Here is a 25,573-nt window from a genome sequence, read left to right as displayed (position 1 = left end):
TTCTATAAAATGGAGGTTCTGATTAAGCCAATGATGTACTTTTCAATGTACTGTACGTATATAAAGTACAGATACTGTACATATTATACTTCATTTATGAAACACAGAAATAAAATCAAAGTATTATATTATATAACTACACATATACTGAATTAAAGGATTGCACATTAAATAATGTTCTGATTTTTCATCTCCACAGAGGATAATGATAATCCGAAGTCAGATGGAAAGGGGAACCTATCTGAGCAGAGTGAGGATCCAGAGCCAGACCGTAAACAACCTGGGCAACATTCTGATCCAGAGATGAATTGTGATGAAGAAGCTAATAGCTCAAGTGATGCTTGTAGTGAGGAGAGTGAAGAAAGTGAAGACTGTGAGGTTAGGAAGGCAGCAGAAGAGATGGAGCAAGGAGGGTTAAGTGCATTAGGGAGTATTACTGCTCTGGGAGCGCTTGGTCCTATGCACATTAAGGTAGAGCGCTACACTGAGAGTGAAACAGACATGCGTGGACCGGAGTCCCTGAGCTCCGACAGCGCCAAAGACTCTGAGAGTGGAGAGGAGGACGAAGAGGAGGAGGAGAGAGTCTGTGTCACTGGTGTTCTAGGTAGACACCAACGGAGGAAAAGGAGGCGGAGAAAGAGTTTAGGACAGTGTGGTGGCCGTAGGAGGCGTCTATCTGGGGGATCCAGCCCCAGTGGGATAGAGGGCACGTTGGGGGATCCTCCAAGACTGCTTCCTTCCACTCCCCCTCCAACAGGCACTTGTTCTACTTCATCTGTGCTGAAGATTAAGACAGAAATGGCAGAACCTATCAACTTTGATAATGACAGCAGTATTTGGAATTTCCCACCTAATCGAGAGATCTCACGCAATGAATCCCCTTATAGTATGACCAAGCCTCCAACAGGGGGTGAGCACTTCTCCCCCTCCCCATCATCCTCTGCTGCTGCACCTCCTGCCCTCCATGTCTCTATACCAGACTCTGTTCTCACACCCCCAGGTGGGGCTGAGGGAGCTGGGCGCAACAAAACGCAGTATTCCGGATCCTCAGGGGGATTGGGTCCTGTCAACTCAGATCCACTTTCACCTCCACTTTCTGCCTCACCTCGCGAGAAACCTCCCCAAACAGGCGGCCCATCAAATTCTCTTCTGTATGCAGGAGAGTTAGAAGCACTACAAAGGCTTCAGGCTGGCAATGTGGTCCTTCCTCTTGTGCACCGTGTTGCAGGAACCCTTGCAGCCACAGGAAGTAGTGGACAGAGGGTGTATACCACAGGCACCATTCGTTATGCCCCAGCTGAGGTGACACTGGCCATGCAGGGCAACCTGCTCCCAAATGCCCACCCTGTGAACTTTGTAGATGTAAATGGTCCTGGATTTGGTCTAGACCCCAAAACCCCAATGGAGATGCTGTACCACCATGTACACCGATTAAACATGTCGGGTCCTTTTGGAGGAGCGGTGACAGGTGCTGGACTTACCCAGGTCCCTGCTGCTAGTGTCTTCACTACAGCTGAAGGAATTTTCTCCTCTCTTCCGTTCCCAGTGTACAGCAATGGAATCCATGCAGCACAGACTCTAGAACGTAAAGAGGATTGAGAAAAACAAAGAGGAAAATGAATGCAAGAGAAAAGGAGGAGAAAATGGACAGACTTCAGAGAGTAGAGAAAGACGTTATATAATAATTCAGAATGTAGGTGGCTATGTACCAGTGTTAGGGGCAGCTAAACCTGGCCACCCCATGTTTCCTCCACTGCTTCCTAATCCAAAGCCGCTAGAGGAGGAGGGGTTTCTTAAGACTCTATCCACATTGTTAATATCTGCCCCAAAATCATTTTGGAACCAGCAGCCCTGTCTTCCGCACCTCATACTAGCTGGGCTGCATAAAATAGATGTTCCTCCATCAGCTCCCTTTTCTGTGGCTTTGGTTTAGCTGGCAGATGCCTCTCCTGGGGACCGCTCGCACTGTGCCCGCTGCTCCATCATTTCGAGGAGGGAGCAACGGCTGCGTTCTGATCCTTTTCAACAAAGTACAGTATTCCAGCACTTTGACTCACACCTCAAATTCCCTCTTTTTGACCCTAGAAACCTTTATGGGCATCTTTGACTCCTCACCCTGTCACTGCCAAAATACCAAGACATTGTTCGCATATGTTGTAATGTTTATTTCTCAGAATGTTTGGACCTCTCCTTTTCTGCTGCTAGACCTTGGAGCCATTAACTTTTTAATTGCCAGAGGGGCAGTGCCATGCATTCTGCTCTGGCAAGCAAAGAGTTGGCAGGCGCGCACTACTGGATAATGGAGGTGTAATCCGCCTTGCATTAACCCCAAACATTGCAAAAGGGTGTTGACTGAAGCAGTCTGTACAACAGCTGTGTATTGATGTACCAAGATGCCTTGTATTTTCAAGGGAGATGTTATGGGTGTGTACTGTATATAAGGATATTGTGTCCCACACACGTCACATGCAGGAAAGAGAGATTTTTGACACCAGATTCACATACTATAAAAAAAGATGTATGTATGGATTCTCCTACCCACAAGATCTAGTTTCAGGTGTTTGATGTCCAGCTGTTACTGAGGACACCTCAGAAGGAGCAATAGGTTCTTCCGGCCCTCTTTGGGGACCTTTCACACGGGACGGAATTTGTCCGCAAGGAAATTTCTGCATCACAATCTTATGGGGCTTGAATTCCACTTAACCCACGCGTCTTTACTTGAAAACTGCAAGAGTTATGTGTAAATTCTGCTGAGAAATTAAATGAAATGAAATGTTGCGAATTTCTAACATACAGGAAATATAATTCCGCAATTAAAGTCTGCAAAAGAAAAAGAAATATTGCAAGACGTTCTTGAGAACGCATTTCATAGTTAAATATGCAACAAAATCTGCACTAATTGAAACATTCTGCATCTGTGCTGCGTCCTTTGGACAATTCCGTTCCATGTGAAAGGTCCCTTAGTAGCCAAATTGCAGTTCCTTCTGCTTCCTCTTGTCATTTTGAAGTATAAGGACTCTTTTAATGTAAGTTTACATGGAATCTATTGTTTCCTCTCCTAAAATCTTCCAACATTACACTGTTGCCCACATGTAGATGATTTTTGCTAAATCCAACCACAACACAAATGAAGAGCGTTTTTTCCAAAATGAGTCAATTTACAAGAAATTATTTAAATGGACTTGACTCATTTTGAAAAATGCTCCCCAGTGTCACCAAGACCCGTAGTACTCTTTGTATGAAGTGAGAACAGCCATTGTCTATTTTTCCAAAAACAAGCTAACCATTTGTTGGGCAGCTGTAGTTAAAGACTCCTTTATGGAGTCACCAACCGAAGAAACCGTTATGATAGAGTAGATATTTTAGCCTTTAATGTAGGTGGGACTTTCTCTTTCCCCTCATTCATAGAAGGTTAAGACTAAGTTGACATAACCTGTCTAGTCTGATCATTCGAGGATCAGGTGTTGGGGTAGTAGGCTGCAGTTGGTGATGATAGCATTAGTTGGGTTAAAATATTGGAGGAACCATCATAAAGATTGGAGGTTGGCAGAAGTTATATTGGGGGTTAGATAGATATTGCATATCTCAGATATTTCATGACTTTTCATTAACTTCTGTTAGATTCAGGGGTGTAACTAGGAAAGTCTGGGCCCCATAGCAAACTTTTGAATGGGCCCCCACCTCTTGCTTGAACACTATGAAGTGTAGGCGAGGCATACATTTGTTAAAGGGCATGTTCACATGTAACATAAATGCTGTTGATTTTCCGTGCAGAAAATCCACAGCATTTACAAGTAAATGAGATGCATCCACAAATATGTTTCTTTTAGAATGGGACTTTATGGATAATGAATGCCAATGTATGGCATCCGTTCAATGTATACGTCCTAGCATCTACATTAAATGTAGGCCATATATGGGAAATTAGCAGAGCCTTAAAGGGCTGGTCCAGTCCTATGTTGAAGGGGTTTTCGCTTTAAAAACCCTATCTGTACCCTATCCATAGTATACAGGATGAAGGCCGAAATGCTGGCAGCCCCCAGTGTTGAGATCTGCAGATTGTTCCATTTACATGGTGCATTCAAGGTGCACAAATCTCGGCATTGCTGGAGGTCACACATCAGACATTTATCCTATATCTAGTGGATAGAGGATGTCATTTGTAGGAAATCCTTTGATAAAACTTAATATAAATTTTACTCACTACAGTACCATACATACACAAAAAAACGCATATATAGTCATACACACGTGTATACACAATTATGCATTTATATACATTAATACTTCAGATCAGCCACTCAGACTGCTCTTGCAAGTTGCAACTTAGAGCTTAGCCCCGCCTTTGGCTTCACTCTACCAGATGCCAACAGGCAACTGGGATGGAGGATCCTGAAAAATGAAGAGATCTGCAGCGGGTGCCGCAGATACTTCCGCTAAGTGGGAAAATGGCTAGATCAAGTATTGACAGCAGGGCCCGGGCAAGATTAATCTTCTACATGTGTGGGCAGCACTGAACTAGAGAAGGCAGCCCAGTAAGTAAGTAACCCGCTGTGGTTGGGTCAGGAGTTGGAGCCACACACCAGTAATGCTCATACAATGTGGGGATAGTAGATCGCGTGGTCTACCTACATTGTGGGCACGATATTGGTTAGATCCCAAATCATTTGTGGGAACAGCAGTGGTAAGAGGCTATGTAAAACCATTGCTAAAGGGGGATACACAGTAAACAATTTATCTGGTGCCCTGGCATTCAAGTTACAGGATTATTAGAAATTGTTTGTATTACTTGGAAAAGTCAGGAGAGAATAATGTCCACAATTTCTGGTTTATAGGTCTATAAAACATTCCAGTTAAACTAGCTCTAGGGAAACTAGAACCCTTTCCCTAGTAGATCCGATAAACTATTAACATTTGCTTGGATAAGGACAGGGGAGTCCTTTTTACAGTACTTTAAATACAACAACCTGTTCTTTACAACCAGGGAGGCTTAGAACATGGTAACTCATAAGCCACTAAAGCCATTCTAGTGTTTCAATCCGTGCCACTAACTAACAAGTCAGGTTATTTGCCCAAACAAATTGATGATAGTGGCAGAATGATATGGAAACAGTGGGTTACTTTGCAGATTCCTTTTTTGCACAAAACACTTTACTGACCCGTCATGTTTTTGGTGTTACATGTTGCGTGTCCTCACCAGCACTGTGTTTCTCTGTTATACTTTACAGTAAATGGAGGGTTAAAAAAAGAAGACGTAGAAGTCATCTTAACCTGCATATTTTTATACATTTATGTTTTTCTTGCTTTGCTTCTTTCTATTTTCCCCCATCTTAAATGCTCAGATGGGCTTACAAATTCTTGTTAACGACTAACATGTAGAAATGTTTTACCGTATTATCAAGTCAGAAAGTCTCTGCCAACATTTTTAAAAAAAGGCAAAACAAGATTTTCGAGACGTAAAACAAAGAAGTTAAGAACAAAACAAGTAACGGGCATTGACCTTTGGTTTGGTCACCAGAAATTTGAAAGGGGGAGGGGGAATCTGAGTTATTCAGAAACCAAAAGTGTGACGTTTCATGGAGTAATGGGTTTTTATTTCCTACTTCCAGTCTGTTTGGCAGCTTATCCGTGAAACATCTATTACCAGGTGTGAGACTTTGTAACGTGTTGCTTCGTGTATTAAAAAACAAAAAAAAAAAACCCACAAATCTAAAGAGGTTTAGAGAAAAAAAAAGAAAAAAAAAAAAGAACCTTTTCCGAGTGTCTTTTAGCTGTCTCATTCCAATTTCAACGTGTGTTACAATATGCAGTATATTCTAAGCTAATGTGAGTGTTTATATCTGTTGTCTTTCTCTGTGCTTTTAAAACTGTAGTCTGGGTCTGTCACGTTCTTTACTCCCTGTGTGTCAGTGAATCGGTGGTACCTGGGGGCTCGTGGATGTTTGTATAGTGGCAACGCTGCTTTCACTGTTGGTACACCCTATGGGTAACTTTGCTCTTTCCTTGTTTTCATTTTGGCTATCGCTTTTACTGTTGTGAAATTTCAGTACTCTGTCTTAATGACTGTTCTGTAATTTTTACCTATGTTTCATGTCTGTCTTTGCTACATAAACCAGCAAAGATAATTTTTGAAGAAAAAAAAAGCAAAAAGCCGCCTACATGCTTTGTGCGAGGGAGGGAAGGACAGTTCTTTCTTCTTTTCCTACATGGAGATTAATATCTCTGCAGTTTAAGAGAAGACGCTGGAGCTGTAGAGAAGTTGATCTGACATATCAGTAGCCCAGTGTACTTTAGCATCTATTCTATCTAGAGGAGGCTCATTAATGGTGATAGAAACATTGCTGTATTTCGTACACTTTTATCTAGTCCTGTCAGTCTACTTTTACATACGCTTGCAGTCCATGCAGGTTCATCTCTGCTTGATGCCGAGTCCTAAAGCCATCAGATTTACAGTGGAGCATTGCAGTGAATGCTAGTTCATTTGATTGACTAATTACCTGCATTGTAGCCTTCCATTAACCTGTAGGGTAACCTAAGTCATCACATTTATAAGGTCCCCAAACCACAGTAGGGTACCTTATCACAACCCAGCAATACATAAACACAAGAATCTTAATTTCTCTCTATCTATTGCTGCTTTTAGATTACTACATTAGAGGCATGCATTGGTTCTACCTCCTATAATGTTGAGAGAGGGAAATTAAGAAAAGATAAATGCAAACTTCAACTTTTAAGCCTCCTCTGTCATGGTTTTTTTGTGTCTTCCTGCAGAAAAGGGGTGATGTTGACCCTGGTTTTCTGCCAGAAGATCCAGAAAAACGCTCATCTAGAATTTTCTAGAGATGGAATGAGTCAGTATGATGACTCCCTGCACATTCTTGGTGGTTACTAAACACTGAAATCTCACGTCAAAGTTTTTTTGTTTTATCCTTTGTCTTCCATTCTTGTTTTTCTGTTTGTTATTCTTCCGTTTATTTTTTTAATATTTTTTAATAAATGTTTGTGTTGTGTCGAAGATTAAAAAAAAAATAATATTATTAATAATAATAAACTATTGAAGATTTCTGGTTATTTCAACTGAGCAAGTTTAACAGCTGCTTTCAAAATAAATTGTCTGACAATTTTCAAAAATGACAAAAAAAAGTCATTTTTTTATTTGTGACGACTGTGTCTGTGTTTTTAACTATTTCTTGTAAATTAATATGAAAACTTTATGAGGTTGGTGCCACTTTCGTTTATTATTCAAATAAAAAGGGAGGGTTAATAGGAAATAGAATACAAATTGTACCTGTAAACCCAGCAGTGTTACCAACTTAAACGTTTAAAAGTATATATATTAAAACGTTAAAAAAAAAAAAAAATTGCGAAAGTTATGGGTACGTTTTATTGTGTTTTGAAGACTAACTCAGTTTTAACTCAACGTGCCTCATCTGTTGTATAAAAAAGATAAGAAAAACATTATTTTTCCATTAACCATCAAATTAATACGGTGCAGAAAAAAATTAAAAAATAAGCAAAAAAATCTGTACATAATTTCATTTTTTTAAACAAGATTCTTTTTATACTTTTCTAGGCCTGCTTACACACCATACATGCTGTCTTTTATGTAAATTAATTTTTGATTCATCCGGCAGGTACCATTTTCATAATAAACTTTACATTTTGGATTTGTTTGCAGTTTTGGCATCTTTTATTTCACACATTAACACCATCCTGATCAACAAGAATCTTATTGCTGGGTCATAGCTGATTTTTTTAAAATATTCTCTTAGTTTGGGGGGTTTTATGTTGTCAGACAAACAGAACAGAGTTAATTTCAGTGTATAGCTAACATAGGTAGACTTAAAAGGTTCTTAAAGGAAAAGAATAAAAAGCATACTAACAATGCTTATGGTATTATGTTCCTCTTCTTTGGTACTACGCTTTTAAAAAGGGAGAGAACATTCTGTATGTTAGATTTTTCCATAGGAATTAATTTTCTCTCTCTTTCCTGAGCTTAGACTACTGTCTACCATTACAAGAAAAGGTAAGTGAACTCTAAAACTAGAGGGATTTCTACATATTGTTTACTTATTACTTCTAACATTGAATACTTATTAGGCTGTATCTACATGGGTGAGAAACACATACAAGTTCTGACCGTTGTGATATGGACAGAATTTGCAGGAGTAAAGAACCCATTCACTAGAATGGGTTCATGTACATGAGTGGTTTTTCAATCGGATCAATGGTCCAAGTTTGAAAAATCAAAGCATGTCCTTATTTCATAATATGACATATAATGTTTGGATTCCCACACAGCATACGATGCAAGTTGTGCCTGCAATTCTTACAACTTTACCAATTAGAAATTAGTAAAGGCCGATATACACGCAACGATAATCACTCAAAATTCGCACAAAAGCCATCGTTTGAGCGATAATCGTTGTGTAAATGCTCCCATCTTTCACTCTTCGGCTGAACGATGATTTTTAGGTGAGCATAAAATCCATCATTCAGCCGGAGAGAAGAGAACACAGACCGCATACTGTGTTTGCTGTCCATGGTGCTGTATTCTCCATAGGAGCACTGATTACATTGTATTCAGCTTGCAGCCCTGCAGCAGAACAAAGGAGCTGAATGCAGAGAACAGACCACCTGCTGTTCTCTGCATACAGGTCCTGGAGGCTCATTTACAAATGAAGGTGATAAGCTGCTAATGGACATTAGTGTCTATTAGCAGTTTATGTAAAACAATCGCTTAAAACCTTTTTGAATGATTCTCGTCTTTGCATGTAAATGGGCCTTAAATATGGCCTAATTGTTATTTAAGTCACAATTTTAGACATACATAATCTAACTAATAACACAGACAGCTGTATCATTTATGTACAGTGGATATAAATAGTCTGCACACCCCTGGTAAAATGCCAGGTCTTTGTCATGTAAAAAAAATCTTACAAAAATGAATACTTTCAGATTTATTTCCACCTTCAATGTGACCCATTATATGTACAATTCAATTGAAAAACAAACTAAAATCTTTTAGGGTAGAAAAAAACTAAAATAATGTGGTTGTATAAATATGCACACCCTAAAACTAATACTTTGTTGTTGCACCCTTTAACTTTATGACAGCATTCAGTCTTTTTGGGTCTGTGTTTATCAACATGACACATCTCGACTTAGCAATCTTTGCCCACTCTTCCTTCCAAAAGCACTCAAAATCTGTCAGATTCTAAGGACATCTCGTGTGTAGCGCCATCTTCAGGTTAACCCACAGATCTTCAATGCGATTCAGGTCTGGGTTCTGGCTTCGCCATTCCAAACCTTTGATCTTCTTCTGGCAAAGCCATTCTTTGTTGATTTTGGTGATTTGGAGGACTGCTTTGGGTCATTGTTGTGCTGAAAGGTGAAGTTCATCTTCGGCTTTTAGCATAGGGCTGAAGGCTTTGTGCCAAAATTGACTGATATTTGGAACTGTTCATAATTCCATCCACCTTGACTAAATTCCCAGTACTAGCAGCAGAAAAACAGCCTCAAAGCATCATGCCACCTCCACCATCTTCACTGTTCGTATGGTGATCTTTTGGTGATGCGCAGTGTTGGCTTTGCAATAAACATACCTTTTAGAATTATGACCAAAAAGTTCCCCGTTGATCTCATCAGACCATATCACATTCTCCCACATGCTTTTCTCAGATTTCTTGTAGGTTTTGGCAAAACATAGCCAGGCTTGAATGTTTTTCTTTGTTAGAAAAGGCTTCCGTCTTGCCATCCTACACAATAGTCCAGACATATGAAGAATACAGGAGATGGTTGTCACATGCACTACACAGCCAGTACTTGCCAGAATTTCTGCAGCTCCTTTAATATTATTGTAGGCCACTTGGCAGCCTCCCGAACCAATTTTCTTCAGTTTTTTTAATCGATTTTTCCAGTTCTTGATAATGTCACTGTTGTGCCAATTTGAACCCACTTCTTGATGACGTCGTCACTGTGTTCCATGGTATATGTAATGCCTTGGAAATTTTCTGGTACAGTCTTCTGACTGATACCTTTCAACAGTCAAGTTCCTATGATGTGTTGTAAGCTCTTTACGGTCTTTGCTGAAGAATGCAATTAAGAAAATGTCAGGAAAATCCTCATAGAAGAGCTGAACTTTATATGGGGTAAATCAGAATCTCTGTAAATAAGCAGCCGTGCACTGACTACTACTTATCATGAGTTTCAATGTGATTTACTAATTCTGGACACAACCACATCCCCAAATACTCACACTTATGCATGACAAAAACAAGGCATTTTAACAGGGGTATATATTTTTTTTATATCCACTGGGTTATTCATTCACATTGCAGAGAGAAAAGATAAGTGAACCTCTTAATGGCTTTGCCAAAAGCTAGATGAAAATAATGGTGTGATTTACTTATTAAATAAAGCCACACAAAGCCTGGTTAGTGACAAATCTGTTCTTGATTAGTGTGAACCATGCCTTAATGCAAACAACTTTCAGAAGATCTCAGAATTTGTGTTATAGAGAAGCTGGAAAAGCCTACAGAAACATTACTAAAGACCTGCATGTACATCAATCCACAGTTAGACAAATTATCTACAAATGGAGAAAATTCACAACTATTGCTGCTTACTTTAGAAGCAGCACATAGGGCAATCCTGAAAGTGGTGAGAAAGAACCCAAGGGCAACAGCAAAAGACCTAAAAAAAACTCATTAAATTTAAAGACCTTTGTTCATGTGTCCACTACAAGGGCTCTTTCACGCGGGCACTGTGGGCGTGCTGTGAGCAGCGCACAGAACGCGCTTCTAACAGGAACCGATAAGTTCCTATAGAAGCGTTCACTTGAGAGAATGTTACGCGCTGTCCTATCTTTGCTGAGTGATTTACATAGGCTCCTATGGGAGCCCCTGAAAGCACGCAACATGCACCTCGGATAGTGTGAATGGGCTACTTCAAGTAGCTGTTCATGCGATCTTTACAGCACTATAGCCACAATCTTTTCTTACGGCTCTAGTGCGCAAAAACAGCACTCGTCTGAACGAGCCTTTAGGGTGTGTTCACTTGGCGAATTCCGCACCAGATTTTCAACACCGAATCTGCCTGTAAAACTGTGCCAAAAATCCAATGCTATTCTGACACAGTTTTTGCCATGGATCCGTACGCAGTTTTAGCCCTATCAATGTTCAGAATCCACACGTGGAATTTCCAAAGTGGCTTTGCATGGATCTACAAGAAAAAAAATGACAAGTCACTATTTCTTGCAAAATCTGCATAAAAACACATTGTTAATTCCACAAGTGGATTTTACCCATTGAGAGGCCTAAATCTGTGTGCGGATCTACGGGAGAATAGCTGTGGTTTTCTGCTGCAGTCCTGCATGCAGAAAATTCCATGGCAGAATCAGCCATGTTAACATACCCTTAGGGTGCTTTCACATGCCACAGAAAAAATCCCCATTTTTTGACATGTGCATTTTGAGTCAGATTTGCTGAGGAATTTGCAAATCTGCAGCCATTCCGTCACAAATCCGTGTCAAAGTCCATGTTAGACATGCAGATTTTTCCATGCCAGAATAATATGCCATGTTTGAATATCCCATAAAAACAGTGAACAAGATTGGTGTTCATGGAAACACACCACAAAGTGAGACATTGCTGTTCAAAAAAAAAATTTGAAGCCCATATCAAGTTTGTCTGAGATCTAGATGTTCCACACTGCTTTGGGCAAAATGTTCCATAGACAAACAAAAGTGAAACTTTTTAGCACAAATGCATGCTTAAAAGAAAAACTGCTCATCAATGTTCAGTGGAAGCAACTGCTGCTCAAGGATCTACAGATTAAATTCAAGGGTTTACTTACTTTTCCTTCTTGTAATATGCTCAATAAAAGGCGCATGTGTGATGCCACTCCATTCATTTTCAGTGGGACTGCTGGAGATAGCCAAGTACAAGCACCCAGCTGTTTGTCAGCTCCATTCAGTCTAATAGACCTCATCTGGAATACTGTGTCCAGTTCTGGGCACCCCACTTTAAAAAGACTTCAACAAATTAGAGCAAGTTCAGACAAAAGTTACCAAGATGGTGAGCGGTCTGCAAATCATGTCCAATGAGGAACGGTTAAAAGATCTGGGAATATTTAGTTTGCAAAGAAAAAGGCTAAGAGGAGACTTAATAGCTGTCTACACATATCTGAAGGGCTGTCACAGTGCAGAGGGATCAGCCCTATTCTCATTTGCACAAGGAAACACTAGAAGCAATGGGATGAAAGTGAAAGGGAAGAAAAACATTATATATTCGAAAAATCTTTGACTGTGAGGGTGATGAATGAGTGGAACAGGTTGCCACAGGAGGTGGCGAGTTCTCCTTCAATGGAAGTCTTCAAACAGAGGCTGGACAAATATTTGTCTGGGATGATTTAGTGATCTTGCACTGAGCAGGGGGTTGGACCCGTTGACACTAGTGGTCCCTTCCAACTTTATCATTCTATGATGTCACTGTGTCACAAACCCACAGTAATGAGGAGAGGGGGACATGGGACCCCCGTTCTCGGGATCGTGGTGGTCTCAGCGGTTAAATCTTCACCAATCAGACTTTTATTACCTATTCTATGGATAGGTGATAGAAGTAAATACTCGTACAACCCCTTAAGGAGATGGCCTATTTCGGGCTTAAGGACGCAACGATTTTTGGCGGATTTTCATCTCTATTTTTCAAAAGCCAAAACTTTTTTATTTTTCTGTCGACGCGGCCGTATAAGGGCTTGTTTTTTATGGTGCCATTTTTGGGTACATAGACTATTTCATAAAACTTTTATTATTTTTTTTATGATAGCAGGGAGAGAAAACGCATCAATTCTTCCATAGATTTTTGGGTTGTTTCTTTTACAATGTTAATCATGCAGCATAAATGATACAAATACATTTTTTGTGCGGGCCGGTACGATTACAACGATACCAAAATTCTTATATTTTTTTAGGTTTTTCCACTTTTCTGTAATAAAAACCCTTTTTTGGAAATCTTTTTTTTTTTCTTAAATCACTGCATTCAAAGTCCTGTAGCTTTTTTATTTTTCCATAGACTGAGCTCTGTGAGGGCTTATTTTTTGTGAGACGAGCTGTAGTTTTTATTGTTTTATTGCATTTTGGGGAATATATGGCTTTTTTGATCACTTTTATTGCAGTTTTTGTGAGGCAAAATGCTAAAAACTTGCATTTTGCCTCTGTTTAGCATTTTTTTAAATGCTTTTTGCTGTGCAGAAAGGAAAGTGTGTTCAACTTATTGTACACGTTGTTACGGACGCGTCAATACCAAACATGTGCGATTTTAGTTTTTTTTATGCTAATATGAGAAAAAGCACCTAAAAAGGTTTTTTTTTTACATTTCTCTTTTTTGTACATTTTTATTATCTTTTTTTACACTATTTGTGTCCCTCTGGGGGATCTAAAGCACAGCACTGATGATCGCTGTGATAAGGTATGGTAGGACTTCTGTCCTGCCATGCCTTATCGCTTATGCAGCAATCACAGGCTCTGACAACACAGGATGCCAGTATCTGGCGTCCTGTTGCCATGGCAACCAGCCGGCCTCTGCGATTATATCGCAGGGCCCGGCAACTTCTCAGAGGGAGCGCGCTCCCTCTGTGAACCCTTCCCATGCCGCAATGTACATAGATCGCGACAGGGAAGGGGTTAAAGGGGTTGTCCCGCGCCGAAACGGGTTTTTTTTTTTCCAACAGCCCCCTCGTTCGGCGCGAGACAACCCCGATGCAGGGGTTAAACAAGAACACCGGACAGCGCTTACCTGAATCCCCGCGCTCCGGTGACTTCTTACTTACCTGCTGAAGATGGCCGCCGGGATCTTCTCCTTCGGTGGACCGCAGGGCTTCTGTGCGGTCCATTGCCGATTCCAGCCTCCTGATTGGCTGGAATCGGCACGTGACGGGGCGGAGCTACAAGGAGTCGCTTTCCGGCACGAGCGGCCCCATTCAGAAAAGAAGAAGACCCGGACTGCGCAAGCGCGTCTAATCTGGCGATAAGACGCTGAAAATTAGACGGCTCCATGGAAACGAGGACGCTAGCAACGGAACAGGTAAGTGAAAAATTTCTGATAACTTCTGTATGGCTCATAATTAATGCACAATGTACATTACAAAGTGCATTAATATGGCCATACAGAAGTGTATAGACCCACTTTGTTTCGCGGGACAACCCCTTTAACAGCTGGCGGGGCGCATCTCTGATGACTGACATCTATGACTGACAGCCAGCTCCCACTGCCGGATAGCGCGAGATCATGACAGTAATGACGTAATTGTACGTCATTTTGCGGGAAGTACCCTGCTCCCATGTCGTACCCTTACGTCATGAGGAGACAAGGGGTTAAAAGGTCAAACATTGATTGGATTGTTCTATTCTAATAGTTGGCAACTTAGAGGCACTGTATAATCTTCATTTCCCAGAGAAGAATGCATGGCCTTATGTATCGCTTTTTAGCGATTTTTGAGTGATCATCGCTTCGTGTAAATGGGCCTTTATTGTGACTTTACTAACAATCAAAAATCAATGCAGAAAGCAGGATAGTTCCAAAGGGTTCAATTAAAGGGGTTGTCCCGCGAAAGCAAGTGGGGTTAAGCACTTCTGTATGGCCATATTAATGCACTTTGCGCATGCGCAGAAGACCTGTGCGGCGCGAGCACGCCGGAGCGGCCCCTTCAGCGGGACAGAAGAAGCAGACTGCACAAGCGCGTCTAATCCAGGCAGAAGAAGGCTTCGGTCGACACCATGGAGACGGGGACGCCAACACCGGAGGGGGTAAGTGTATAACCTCTGTATGGCCAATATTTAATGCAAGATGTATATTACAAAATGCATTAATATGGCCATACAGAAGTGCTTAACACCACTTGCTATCGCGGGACAACCCCTTTAATGTTCTTTGCGACTGTATGAGAATAGTAAGCTGGGGCTATGTAGAGACTTTTTGTAGCACAACATTCTAGTGCAAAAGAGCTGTTATTTGCTTGATCAAAATATTTCTGCTACTCTGTTGAAATGGATAGTCATTTTATCATACACAGTGAAATATCAGGACAGATACCCTGTATAATAAATGTCCTGTATAATGGAACTATCACTATGCTTGGTGTGGAACCCAGGGAAGAGGTCATTATCTCATGAGTGACCCAGACTCAGGACACTGAATAGCATAGATGCCAACATTTGATATGGACTTGTACTTGTTTTACATTTCAAGATACTCCATCCTGCTCAGAATTTCCTCCGCTATAACACATTTTTCCACATGACATGTATTTTTCTTAAAGCAAATTTTGCCCAGGGGCTGGAAGGAGAGTGAAGTTATACTTATGCCTTCCTTTATTCCCGTAGACCTGGCAATTCCTGAGACTTTGGTGATCCAAAATAGCCGCACCTCTTAGTCTACCCAATGCACATTGCATTGGTAATCGGTCACTGCATGCTGTTTTCTGATGGCCAGAGCTGCTGTAGTGAGCGGCACTGGATAATCAGAGAGTTTTGTAGTGTTTTAGACAACTGATGCACAGACAACCAGAGCGAGGCCTCAGGAACTAGTGGATCAGCAGTTGTAGATGAATAAGGAGATCACAAGGTAAGCTAACCCCTCTAGTCTCAGGACAAAATGTTGTCTCAGGACCGGAGGGTTGCTTTAAAGGAACACTGAACAGAAAATGCACAAACAAATAAATATTCCAGCACTTCCTCAGTCTTCTATTTTCTATTGAACCTATTTTGTCTCATGTTACAATTCAGCAGAGGATAAAATATAAAGAAATATCTATGTATCATAGGAGCTCGGCCATGTTTCCCTCTATGTATCACAGAAGTCAGCCATGTCCCCATTTGTGTATAAGAGGAGTCCAGTCACGCAAAAATTATAAATAAAGAATTTATACAAAAAAAGGCCAGCCATGTCACCCTCTGTAAAGTTCAGCCATGTCCTCCTCTATGCATCACAAGAGCTCAGAAATAACCCTTTCTATAAATGAAAGGAGTTTATAGTATCAGAGTAGCTCAGCCATGTCCCCTCTATGTATCACAGGAGCTCTGCCTTGTCCACCTCTATGTATCACGGAGGAGCTCAGCCATGTCCCCCTCTACGTATCATGGGGGAGCTCAGCAAAGTCCCCCTCTGTGTATCACCGGGGAGCTCAGCCATGACCCCCTCTGTGTGTCACAGGAGCCCAGCCATGTCCCCCTCTATACATCACAGGAGCTCAGCCATGTCCCCTCTTTGTGTATCACAGGAGCTCAGCCATGTCCCCCTTCGGTGCATCACAGAAGCTTAGCCATGTCCCCCTCTGTGTATCACAGGAGCTCAGCCATGTCCCTCTCTATATATCACAGGTGCCCAGCCATGTCTCCCTCTATATATCACAGGAGCTGTTAGGTGCACTGTTCAGACATAATCTTCTGCTTCTGTGTCTGGCAAATATGGGCGTTGTCACATTCTCTCTGTTCCCTGAGCTTATATTAACTTTCTTCCAGCTCTCCTAGGGTGAATATTTCTGGTCTCCTGTTCAGCTGATGCACCTTTTCCAATCACCGCCTTATATAGCTGCCCTGGGGCTTTCAGACCTTGCTGCAGTGTTGTTGAGAGTTTGTTCCCTTCACTTCATGTCCAGCCGCTGCTTCGGCAGTTACCTTGCATTCTGCTTGTGTTCTGTGTTCTTCGTTCGTGTACTCTGTGGTTTGTTATTCCCGTTGTTTGCTTCTCCGTTTATCCTCGTCAGCTCGTTCCTTCTTTGTTTCTGTACTCCCCATTGTTGTTCTATCTTTGTCTTATAGGTGTTCTGGCCCGCCAAGGTAAGTCAGCCCCTAGAGGAAGACCATGGGGTCGTCCCTATCAGGACGAGTGCTCCGCTTATAGGCAGGGGTTTCCCTCTCCTGGTTATCAGTTCAGGGCAAGATACCTTCCCTAGTTTCAATCCGTTTACGGGGCTGTTCATCTGGTATTTTATCTCCCATGCTGGGGTTGGCTGTCAGCCGTGCTGGATCGGATCTTCACCTACCCAGTAGGTTGACACAGTGGTTCTACATCCACAGTCCTTACAGTACACTGCAGCCATTGATCCCACTGACTCCAACCATGGAGGTCTTTCTGAATTATTCCAGGAGATGATGCATCAACGTGAGAGGCAAGAGCAAATCTTGGTGTATCTTCACAATGTGAGTAACCGTCTTTCTGATATTCCACCTGCCATAGCGGTATCGCAGTCCCCAGCTGTTGCTGCAAATGCTGCATCACCTTCACTAGCAGCCACCGTTTTTGGTTCCAGACCCCGCCTGGCGGCACTGCCTGGTTATGTAGGCATCGCAGACAATGTCGCGGTTTTGTTATTCAATGTTTCTTGCACTTTGGGCTTTAGTAACACATTGTTTCCCAATCAGATCGCACAAAATCGCATTCATAGTGTCTCATCTTACAGGTCAGGCTTTGGCATGGGTCAATCCCCTCTGGGAACCCAGTGATCCACTGGTTAATAACCTCGGTTTGTTCTTTGAGTCCTTTCAAAAGGTGTTTGACGAGCCCGATCGTTCATCTTCAGCTGCGTCCACCCTGTTGCATCTCCGTCAAAATAACCTTAATGTAGACCAATATGCTATCCAGTTTTGAACTTTGGCCTTAGAGCTGGGGTGGAACAATGAAGCTCTGGTGGCGCATTCTGGGAGGGACTAGCAGGTCGCATTAAAGACGAGCTGGCGGGTCGCGAGGTTCCTACTTCGTTGGATGCCCTAATTTCTTTGGCTACGAGGATTGACCTGTGGTTCCAAGAGAGATCCAGGGAAGTTATGCAAGAGAGGAGGTCAATCCGTCTGGTCCCTCTCTTCCAGAGACCACTCTTCTTAAAGCAGACTACTACCCAGTCTAGTGATGCGGAGCCAATACAGGTGGATCGGCTTAGACTATCTGAGGAGGAGCACTCACACAGACGTTCTTGGAACCTTTGTATGTATTGCAAATCTCCCAGTCACCTTGTTCGCGCTTGTCCTCTCAAACCAGGAAACTCCACTGCCTAGTGTCAGTTGAAGAGGCTACCCTAGATGAGGATTGCTCCTCTCGCAGGCTAAACTTGCCTGTAACCATGGTTCTTTCCGGTGCCTAGGTGTCAGTGGCGGCTATCCTGGATTCCAGCTGTGCCGGCAACTTCCTCTAACAGGCTTTGGTGGACCACTACCGAATTCCCATCCGGCGTTTTGAGAGGCCACTTATGGTTACTACTGTTAATGGCAGTACTCTCTCTGAGAAGATCCAGTTTGTCACAGAGCCGCTGGAGTTGAGGATTGGTGCTCTCTATTCTGAGAGGATTTCCCTGCGCTGGTGATGTCTGGGGCAACCAGCTCTCTACTTCTAGGTTTGCCGTGGCTCCAATTACACAACCCCACCTTGGACTGGAGTACTGGTGAGGTATTAAGTTAGGGCACCACCTGCTATACCAAGTGCTTGCGTCCTGTGCATCCTGTCCACCAGGTTACTTGACCATCTAACCTCCAGGGTCTACCAGAACCTTATCATGGTTTTGCAGACGTCTTTAACAAGAAAAAAAAGCTGAATGTCTGCCACCACATTGTCCCTACGATTGCCCAATTGACCTTTTGCCTGGTTCCATGCCTCTTCGAGGTAGAGTATACCCTCTTTCCCTGCCCAAGATCCAGACCACAGCCGAATATGTTACGGAGAACCTGGCCAGAGGGTTTATCCATAAGTCCTCATCTCCTACTGAAGCAGGTTTTTTCTTTGTCAAAAAGGACAGATCGCTACAGCCTTGTATTGACTATCGTGGTTTGAACATGATCACTATTAAGAATAAATACCCTTTACCCTTGATCCCTGAGTAGAGATGAGTGAACGTACTCGGTAAGGCCGATTTCGCAATCGAGCACCGTGATTTTCGAGCACTTCACTACTCGGGTGAAAAGTACTCGGGGGCGCTGAGGGGCGGGGCGTGGTGGAGCAGGGGGTAGCAGCGCGGAACAGGTGGGAGCTCTCTCTCTCTCTCTCTTCCTCTCCCCCCCACTCCCCTCTGCAACCCCCCGCTCACCCACAGCGCCCCCGAGTACTTTTCACCCAAGTAGTGAAGTACTCGAAAATCGCAGTGCTCGATTGCGAAATCGGCCTTACCGAGTACGTTCGCTCATCTCTATCCCTGAGTTATTTGATTGCCTGTGGACCGCTTGGATTTTCACCAAGCTTGATCTGTGTGGTGCTTATAACTTGATCCGCATCTGCGTGGTAGATGAGTGGAAGACAACTTTCAATACCCGAGATGGACACTATGAATACATGGTGATGCCCTTTGGTCTGGTTAATGCTCTAGGCGTCTTTCAGAAATTTGTTAATGACATCTTCAGAGATCGCTGTGTATTTGGATGATATCTTGATTTTTTTTCCCAGATATACCCTCGCACCAGAGGCAGGCTCGCACGGTGCTCCAGTGATTAAGGGAGAATTGTTAGTTTGCGAAATTGGAGTAGTGCGTTTTTGAATGTGAGTCACTTCCATTTTGGGGGTATATTGTCTCCAAACAGGGTTTGGAGATGGATTCTGAAAAAGTCTCTGCAGTAATGAATTGGCCTCATCCCTCCAGCCTTCGGGCAATCCAGCGATTCCTGGGCTTTGCAAACTACTACCGACAGTTTATCCCACACTTCTCCTCCATCACTTCTCCTATCTCTGCTCTCACACGTAAGGAAGCTGATGCCAAGCAGTGGTCCCCGGAGGCAGAGTCTGCTTTTCAAGCTCTAAAGGTAGCCTTCTCGTCTGCCTTTGTGCTGCACGGACCAGATGCAGACTCCAGTTCTTTCTGGAGGTCGATGCTTCTTCCTCAGGTGCAGGGGCAGTCCTACTGCAAAAAGGGGCATCTGGCAAGAAGGTGACATGCTTTTATTTTCTCAAAGTCATTTTCTACAGCAGAGCAGAATTACTCTATAGGGGACCGCAAGTTACTGGCTATCAAGATGGCTCTGGAATTTTGGTGGTATCTGCTGGAGGGAGCCTCACATCCCATCGTAATTTACACTGACCATAAAAATCTGACATATCTTCAGACGGCACAACGGCTCAACCCCTGTCAAGCTCGGTGGGCCTTGTTTTTTTGCACGGTTTGATTTTATATTGTATTTTCGGCCTGCCAACCAAAATATTAAGGCTGACGCACTCTCCAGAGCATTTGACTGTAACGACAGTGAAGAGGCTCCATAATACATCATGGAACCTGCCAGATTGGTGACCATAGCTCTTGTTCGGGTTAAGGATATCACGCCAGAAAAGACGTTCGTGCCTGAGGCCAAGAGGAGAGGTGTCCTATCCTAGGGTCACTGTTCCAAATTAGCTGGTCATCCTGGTCAACCCCAGACTAGCGAGTTAATTCACTGTCAGTACTGGTGGCCGTCCATGATGAAGGATATCCGCGATTTTGTGTCCTCCTGTATCTCCTGCGCCCAGTATAAACCACAGAAGCTGAGACCCACATGGCTCGTGTCCATTACCCATAGCCGAGGCTCCATGGCAGCATATTGCCATGGACTTTATTACAGATTTACCTCCATCCAGTGGCTGTACAATTATATGGGTAGTAGTGGACCGATTTTCTAAAATGGCCCATTTGGTGCCTCTGCCTGGTTTGCCATCCGCCAGTCAACTTGCCGAGAAATTCATTGATCACGTTTTCTGCCTCCATGGCTTTCAAGCATGTTGTGTCAGAGGGGTGCAATTTACATCTAAATTTTGGAGATCTCTTTGTAAATTGATGGATATATCATTAGACTTCTCTTCGGCTTATCACCCACAGTCTAATGGGCCGGTGGAGCGTACCAACCGGATCCTGACTGGATATCTCCACCATTTTACCAATGCTCACCAGGATGATTGGGTCAGTCTTCTGTCCTGAGCGGAGTTTTCTCATAACCAGCATGTCAGCGACTCCACCAAGATTTTTCCCTTCTTGATACTGTATGGTCATCAACGCAGAGTTCCCCTGTCAGCCTCTGTGACTTCCAAGGTTCCAGCAGCAGCTTCTTCAGCAGAGAGTTTTGCAAAGATTTGGCAGGAGACCAAGGTTAATCTGGAAAAGTCAATCGCTTCCATGAAGAGGTTTGCTGATTACAGGCGTCGGTCTTTCCCACAGTTTGTCCCAGGGGATAAAGTGTGGCTTTTCTCCAAACATATAAGGTTGAAAATTCCATCCTATAAGCTCTCCCCACAATTTTTGGGTCCGTTTGAAGTGATGGAGAGAATTAATTCTGTTTGTTACAGGCTGCGACTTGCACCCTTCCTGCGTATCCCCAATTCCTTCCATGTCTCTCTCCTTAAACCACTTGTGCTCAATAGATTTTCTAAAAGTCCCAGACCAGATGCTACTCGGGTTAGTTCAGAAAACATCTTTGAGGTGAAAAATATTCTTGATAAGAAGGTCAGGAACAAAATCTTTTACCTAATGGATTGGAAGTGTTACGGACTGGAGGAGAGGTCATGGGAGCCATCTAAGAACATCAACGCTCCTCCACGGATTCAGGAATTTCTGCAGAGAACCGGCTGTCATTCCTTCTTTGTTTCTGTACTCCACGTTGCTGTTCTATCTTTGTCCTATAGGTGTTCTGGCCTGCCAGGGTAAGTCAGCGCTTGGAGGAAGACCGAGTGGTCGTCCTTATAGGGATGAGTGCTCCGCTTATAGGCGGGGGTTTCTCTCTCCTGGTTATCAGTTCAGTGCAAGATACCTTCCCTAGTTTCCATCCGAATATGGGGCTGTTCATCTGGTATCTTACCTCTCACGCTGGGGTTTGGGTGTCAGCCTCGCTGGATCGGATCTTCACCTACCCGGTAGGTTGACACGGTGGTTCCACATCCACAGTCTTTACAGGAGCTCAGCCATGTCCCCCTCTGTGTATCACAGGAGCTCAGCCATCTCCCCCTCTAAATAACTGTCCTGTATGGCTGTAAGAGAACTGACTGGAGCCTTCTGCAGAAGGACAAATAGATATTTGAAAGGGTTAGCCCCTTTGCCATAACTTTCACAAATATGCTGAAAACAACACTAATGAACAACTTACGAATTGTTATAAGACGATTGGTGCGTAAATCCTCATCTGATAAGCGCTGCCCCTGTACTCTTTACTAACTGCATGGCACTCCAGGCCGAATATGGCCGCTGATGGAGGGGCATGTGACCAGACTTGTCCATTATTGGCCTCCACTGAATATTACCGCTCATGCGCTAGCTTCCAGGACATTTGTGAAAGTTATGATAAAATGGCCTTCTCCTTGACTAATCAACTCTTCTGCTGAAAGTTAAACAAATCAGTGGGAGATTAACCCATGTGTTCTCTGTCGGATTTCTACAGAACTATTTGTTTGAGGAACATGTAGACAATACTTCAGACTGACAAACAGTGGGGACAGGTTTATGTTATGTTTACTTCAATCATTCATTTCTAGGGGTAGGGCTCCTTTAACTTGTATTAGCAGTCTGTAATATTATTGAAAGTTCAGTTCACAATTCCACATGCTTCACAGCTGAAATCTTTCAGTATTCCAGCACCAATGTTGTTCTGGTGGTTTGCATTCTGGGAAATAGTAGTTAATGATCATAGAATGGTGGAATTCTCCCGCGGCTGTATATCGCAACGCCCGTGGACAGCCGGCCTAAATCATCCCAGACAGATGTCTGTCCAGCCTCTGTTTGAAGAGAATATATTATCAGAAAATGGCATTTTATTTAAACTAAGGTTTTATTCAAAATGCTCAGTGTTTTTTTATGTGAACATGAAATATTGAAATATTATAGTTTTCACAATGGCGACTATACTTCCTTGTATATGTAGCTCTCTTGTCAACTTTACTGAAAATACAGGTACAGGATGAGAAACATCATTAGAGAGTGGGTTAATTAATGACAGCTCTATTGTGCTGCTGGAAGACAAGATAAGACTCTATGCATCATTCATGGTCTTTGGAGAAGGGAATCTACTCCATCACTTTCTGGGAACTGTTATAGTCTATGAGATTTCTTTGTCAATTGATTCCTTTTCAGCTGCCATAAAGTGCACACACCCTGCTATGCTTTCTATATAAGAAGGGTGTGCCTCCAATATGGCTGCCCATAGACAAGGTTTTTCAATAAAAATAGCTATAATATTTTACCAAACATTTATCATAGATACATATATTATCTTATATACACATATTGTCATATATAAAAAAAATATATACATTTAAATGTAATTAAACAAAAATTAAAATACATGATACATTCCCTTTAAACAGGGAGCTCTTTTGAACAACAACACTCATGTTCAGAAGTTGGCACACTTTTGAAAACTTTACACTGGGCACACCAATATATTAAAACGGCCCTGAAGCAGCCAGTAGAATAAAGCCATATTTACACGGGACGAACTGTTGGGTAAACAATGCCCGACAGCATATCCCAGTGATGCTTGCTCCTATGCTGTTACAGTGGAGCAAGTATCGCTGGCATGGCTCTGTGCGCGGCTAGCATGGAGGCAGGACGGCCAGGGTGTGTTCTTCCCCCACTCGCCTCCATTCAGTGTAAGCAGCAGTCATTCAAAACTGAATGGCTGCTGTTTACACTGAATGGCTAGTCGTTCAGTCTCTGCATACATTTAAACGGGACGACTATCGTTCTAATACCCAAGGGTATTTGAATAACTCTGAACAATAATCGTCCCATTAAAAGACAAGTAATGTGCTGTATTTACATTCTATGTAGATTAATTCAGTATATAAAATGGTGTTAAAAGCTACATATGTGCTTTAATGTTTCAGTAAATAGTTTTTTTAATGCATACATATACATATATATATCGCTTTGTCCAGGTTCCTATCTGTGAGTGCTCATTTATATTGATACTTGATATATCTACTTGAGAGATGTCAGTTGGCATAAAATGTGATCATCTTTTGGAAAAGATAATGCATTCTGAGTCTAAAAATGATATCTTATGGGGAAACATACATTTATATTATACTCTTTTTATGATGTATTTATCTATAGTTCAATTATTAACCACTTCTGAACTACCGAACGTCTTAGCATGTCTGGTCAGTCCACATGTGAAGTTGCAGGGGTGTTTCTAAAGGTCCCTGCAGAGTCTGCAATTGCACGCTAATCTTTCAGCTACAGGAAAGAGGGGAATCGGCTGTCAGAGACGGTCAGACTAGAAGGCAGAGACAACTTATTACCGTCTGTCTGTCTGATTGCTGTATATAAAGCACTGTGTAGACATTTTAGCAAAGGTTCTGATTCCAATGGTCAGCCAAGTAGCTCTGCTTTGTATTTTGGGAGCCTGTGTTTTCCTGTAACTGGGATATATTTGCCCCAGGAAAAATCAACCTTAAAGAAAGGTAATGTAATGTTTTAATTCCACCCCTGTCCCCAAGGTAATTAATGACTGTACGAGGGGTACAAAGTGCAAAATAAACGTTAAAAAATCCAGACAAAATTAAATAGAGCAAAATAATACAAGAAAGAAACTCACCGCTAGCCCAAACCACAGCTTCTAGCCATGTGCCCGACAAACCGAAACTATATAACTGTAAATGAACTAAAACTGTATAAATGGAAGACTGTAATAGGAAAGGGTGCACAAATTAAGGGCTTATTCAGATGACCATATATCGTCCGGGTTTTCACACCCGACCGACATATGGTGTCCCTCTCTGCAGGGGGAGGAGGCTGGAAGAGCCGGGAGAAGTGCACTGAGCTCCCGCCCTCTCTCCGCCCCTCGCCACTATTTGCAATGGAAGGGGGCGGGGTGGGGCCAAGTTCTGGAACTTAGCTTCGCCCCCACCCCCTCCCATTGCAAGGTCTTATATAGACCGAAACGCATCCTCTTCTTGTGACTCTTGCGGTGAAACTATTAAATAAAAGCTCTATTTATTCATACTACTGATGGCTTACCTTTTTTGGAAATGTTCTGCTTGAATTTCGTGGTGGACTGCACGACCTCGCCTTGGGAACTGAATTCCAAGCCTACCACTGAAGCGGGGTGGATAAGAAGGAGGTGGTGAGCATTTTTTTCATCTTTTCCCAATCCAGCTAGGTTCGGATTCGCTCGTCTGCCCCTCCATCAACAGACTGTAAGCCTAAGAAATCACATGCTAAACTAATTTTTTTTTAAAGGGAGTGAGCTCGCTCTGCTAGGTCAGGAAGAGGGACAAGGGCATTGATATAGCTACATAATTGAAAATATTGTTACCAAGATCCAGCTGGGATACCAAAGACTCCCCCACCCCCAGGTCAGAGATCACCCTCAAATCCAGTGGCCCCATCACATCTCTGACTCTAGGGCACTGCACAATTGGGATGAATAACAGATGTGGATGTGTCAATGTGGAAGGGAACTGAGGGTTACCTACCAGGAGAGTCATGGAGCCAGGTATGGTTATCAATCTGCCTGGCTTATCTATTCTCTTCCACACCTTCAGTACGATCAACAGTAGGGCTGAAGCACCCATTTGCTCCTATTTCACTTTATAAGGAATTTGAAAATGCTCCCTGTATATGCAGGGGGTTGGGGAAC

At 42.7% G+C, this 25,573-nt stretch overlaps 1 protein-coding gene across 2 annotated transcripts in view; it reads left to right on the top strand.

Moving 5' to 3' along the window:
* NPAS3 (neuronal PAS domain protein 3) overlaps nucleotides 1-7,667 on the top strand; it is a 459,032-nt gene extending 451,365 nt beyond the window's left edge. For both annotated transcript variants that reach the window (XM_066608554.1, XM_066608553.1), the window contains one exon: nucleotides 200-7,667. In XM_066608554.1, the coding sequence (XP_066464651.1) occupies nucleotides 200-1,599 (1,400 nt within the window). In that variant the 3' untranslated portion in view covers nucleotides 1,600-7,667. The remainder of the gene's footprint in view (nucleotides 1-199) is intronic.
* The last annotated feature ends 17,906 nt before the right edge of the window (nucleotides 7,668-25,573 follow it).

This window comes from Eleutherodactylus coqui, chromosome 6 (assembly GCF_035609145.1).
Source record: "Eleutherodactylus coqui strain aEleCoq1 chromosome 6, aEleCoq1.hap1, whole genome shotgun sequence".
In the NCBI taxonomy this organism is placed as follows: Eukaryota; Metazoa; Chordata; class Amphibia; order Anura; family Eleutherodactylidae; genus Eleutherodactylus; species Eleutherodactylus coqui.
Note: the sequence above shows the minus strand (reverse complement) of the source record. Positions and strands in the feature narration are given on the sequence as shown.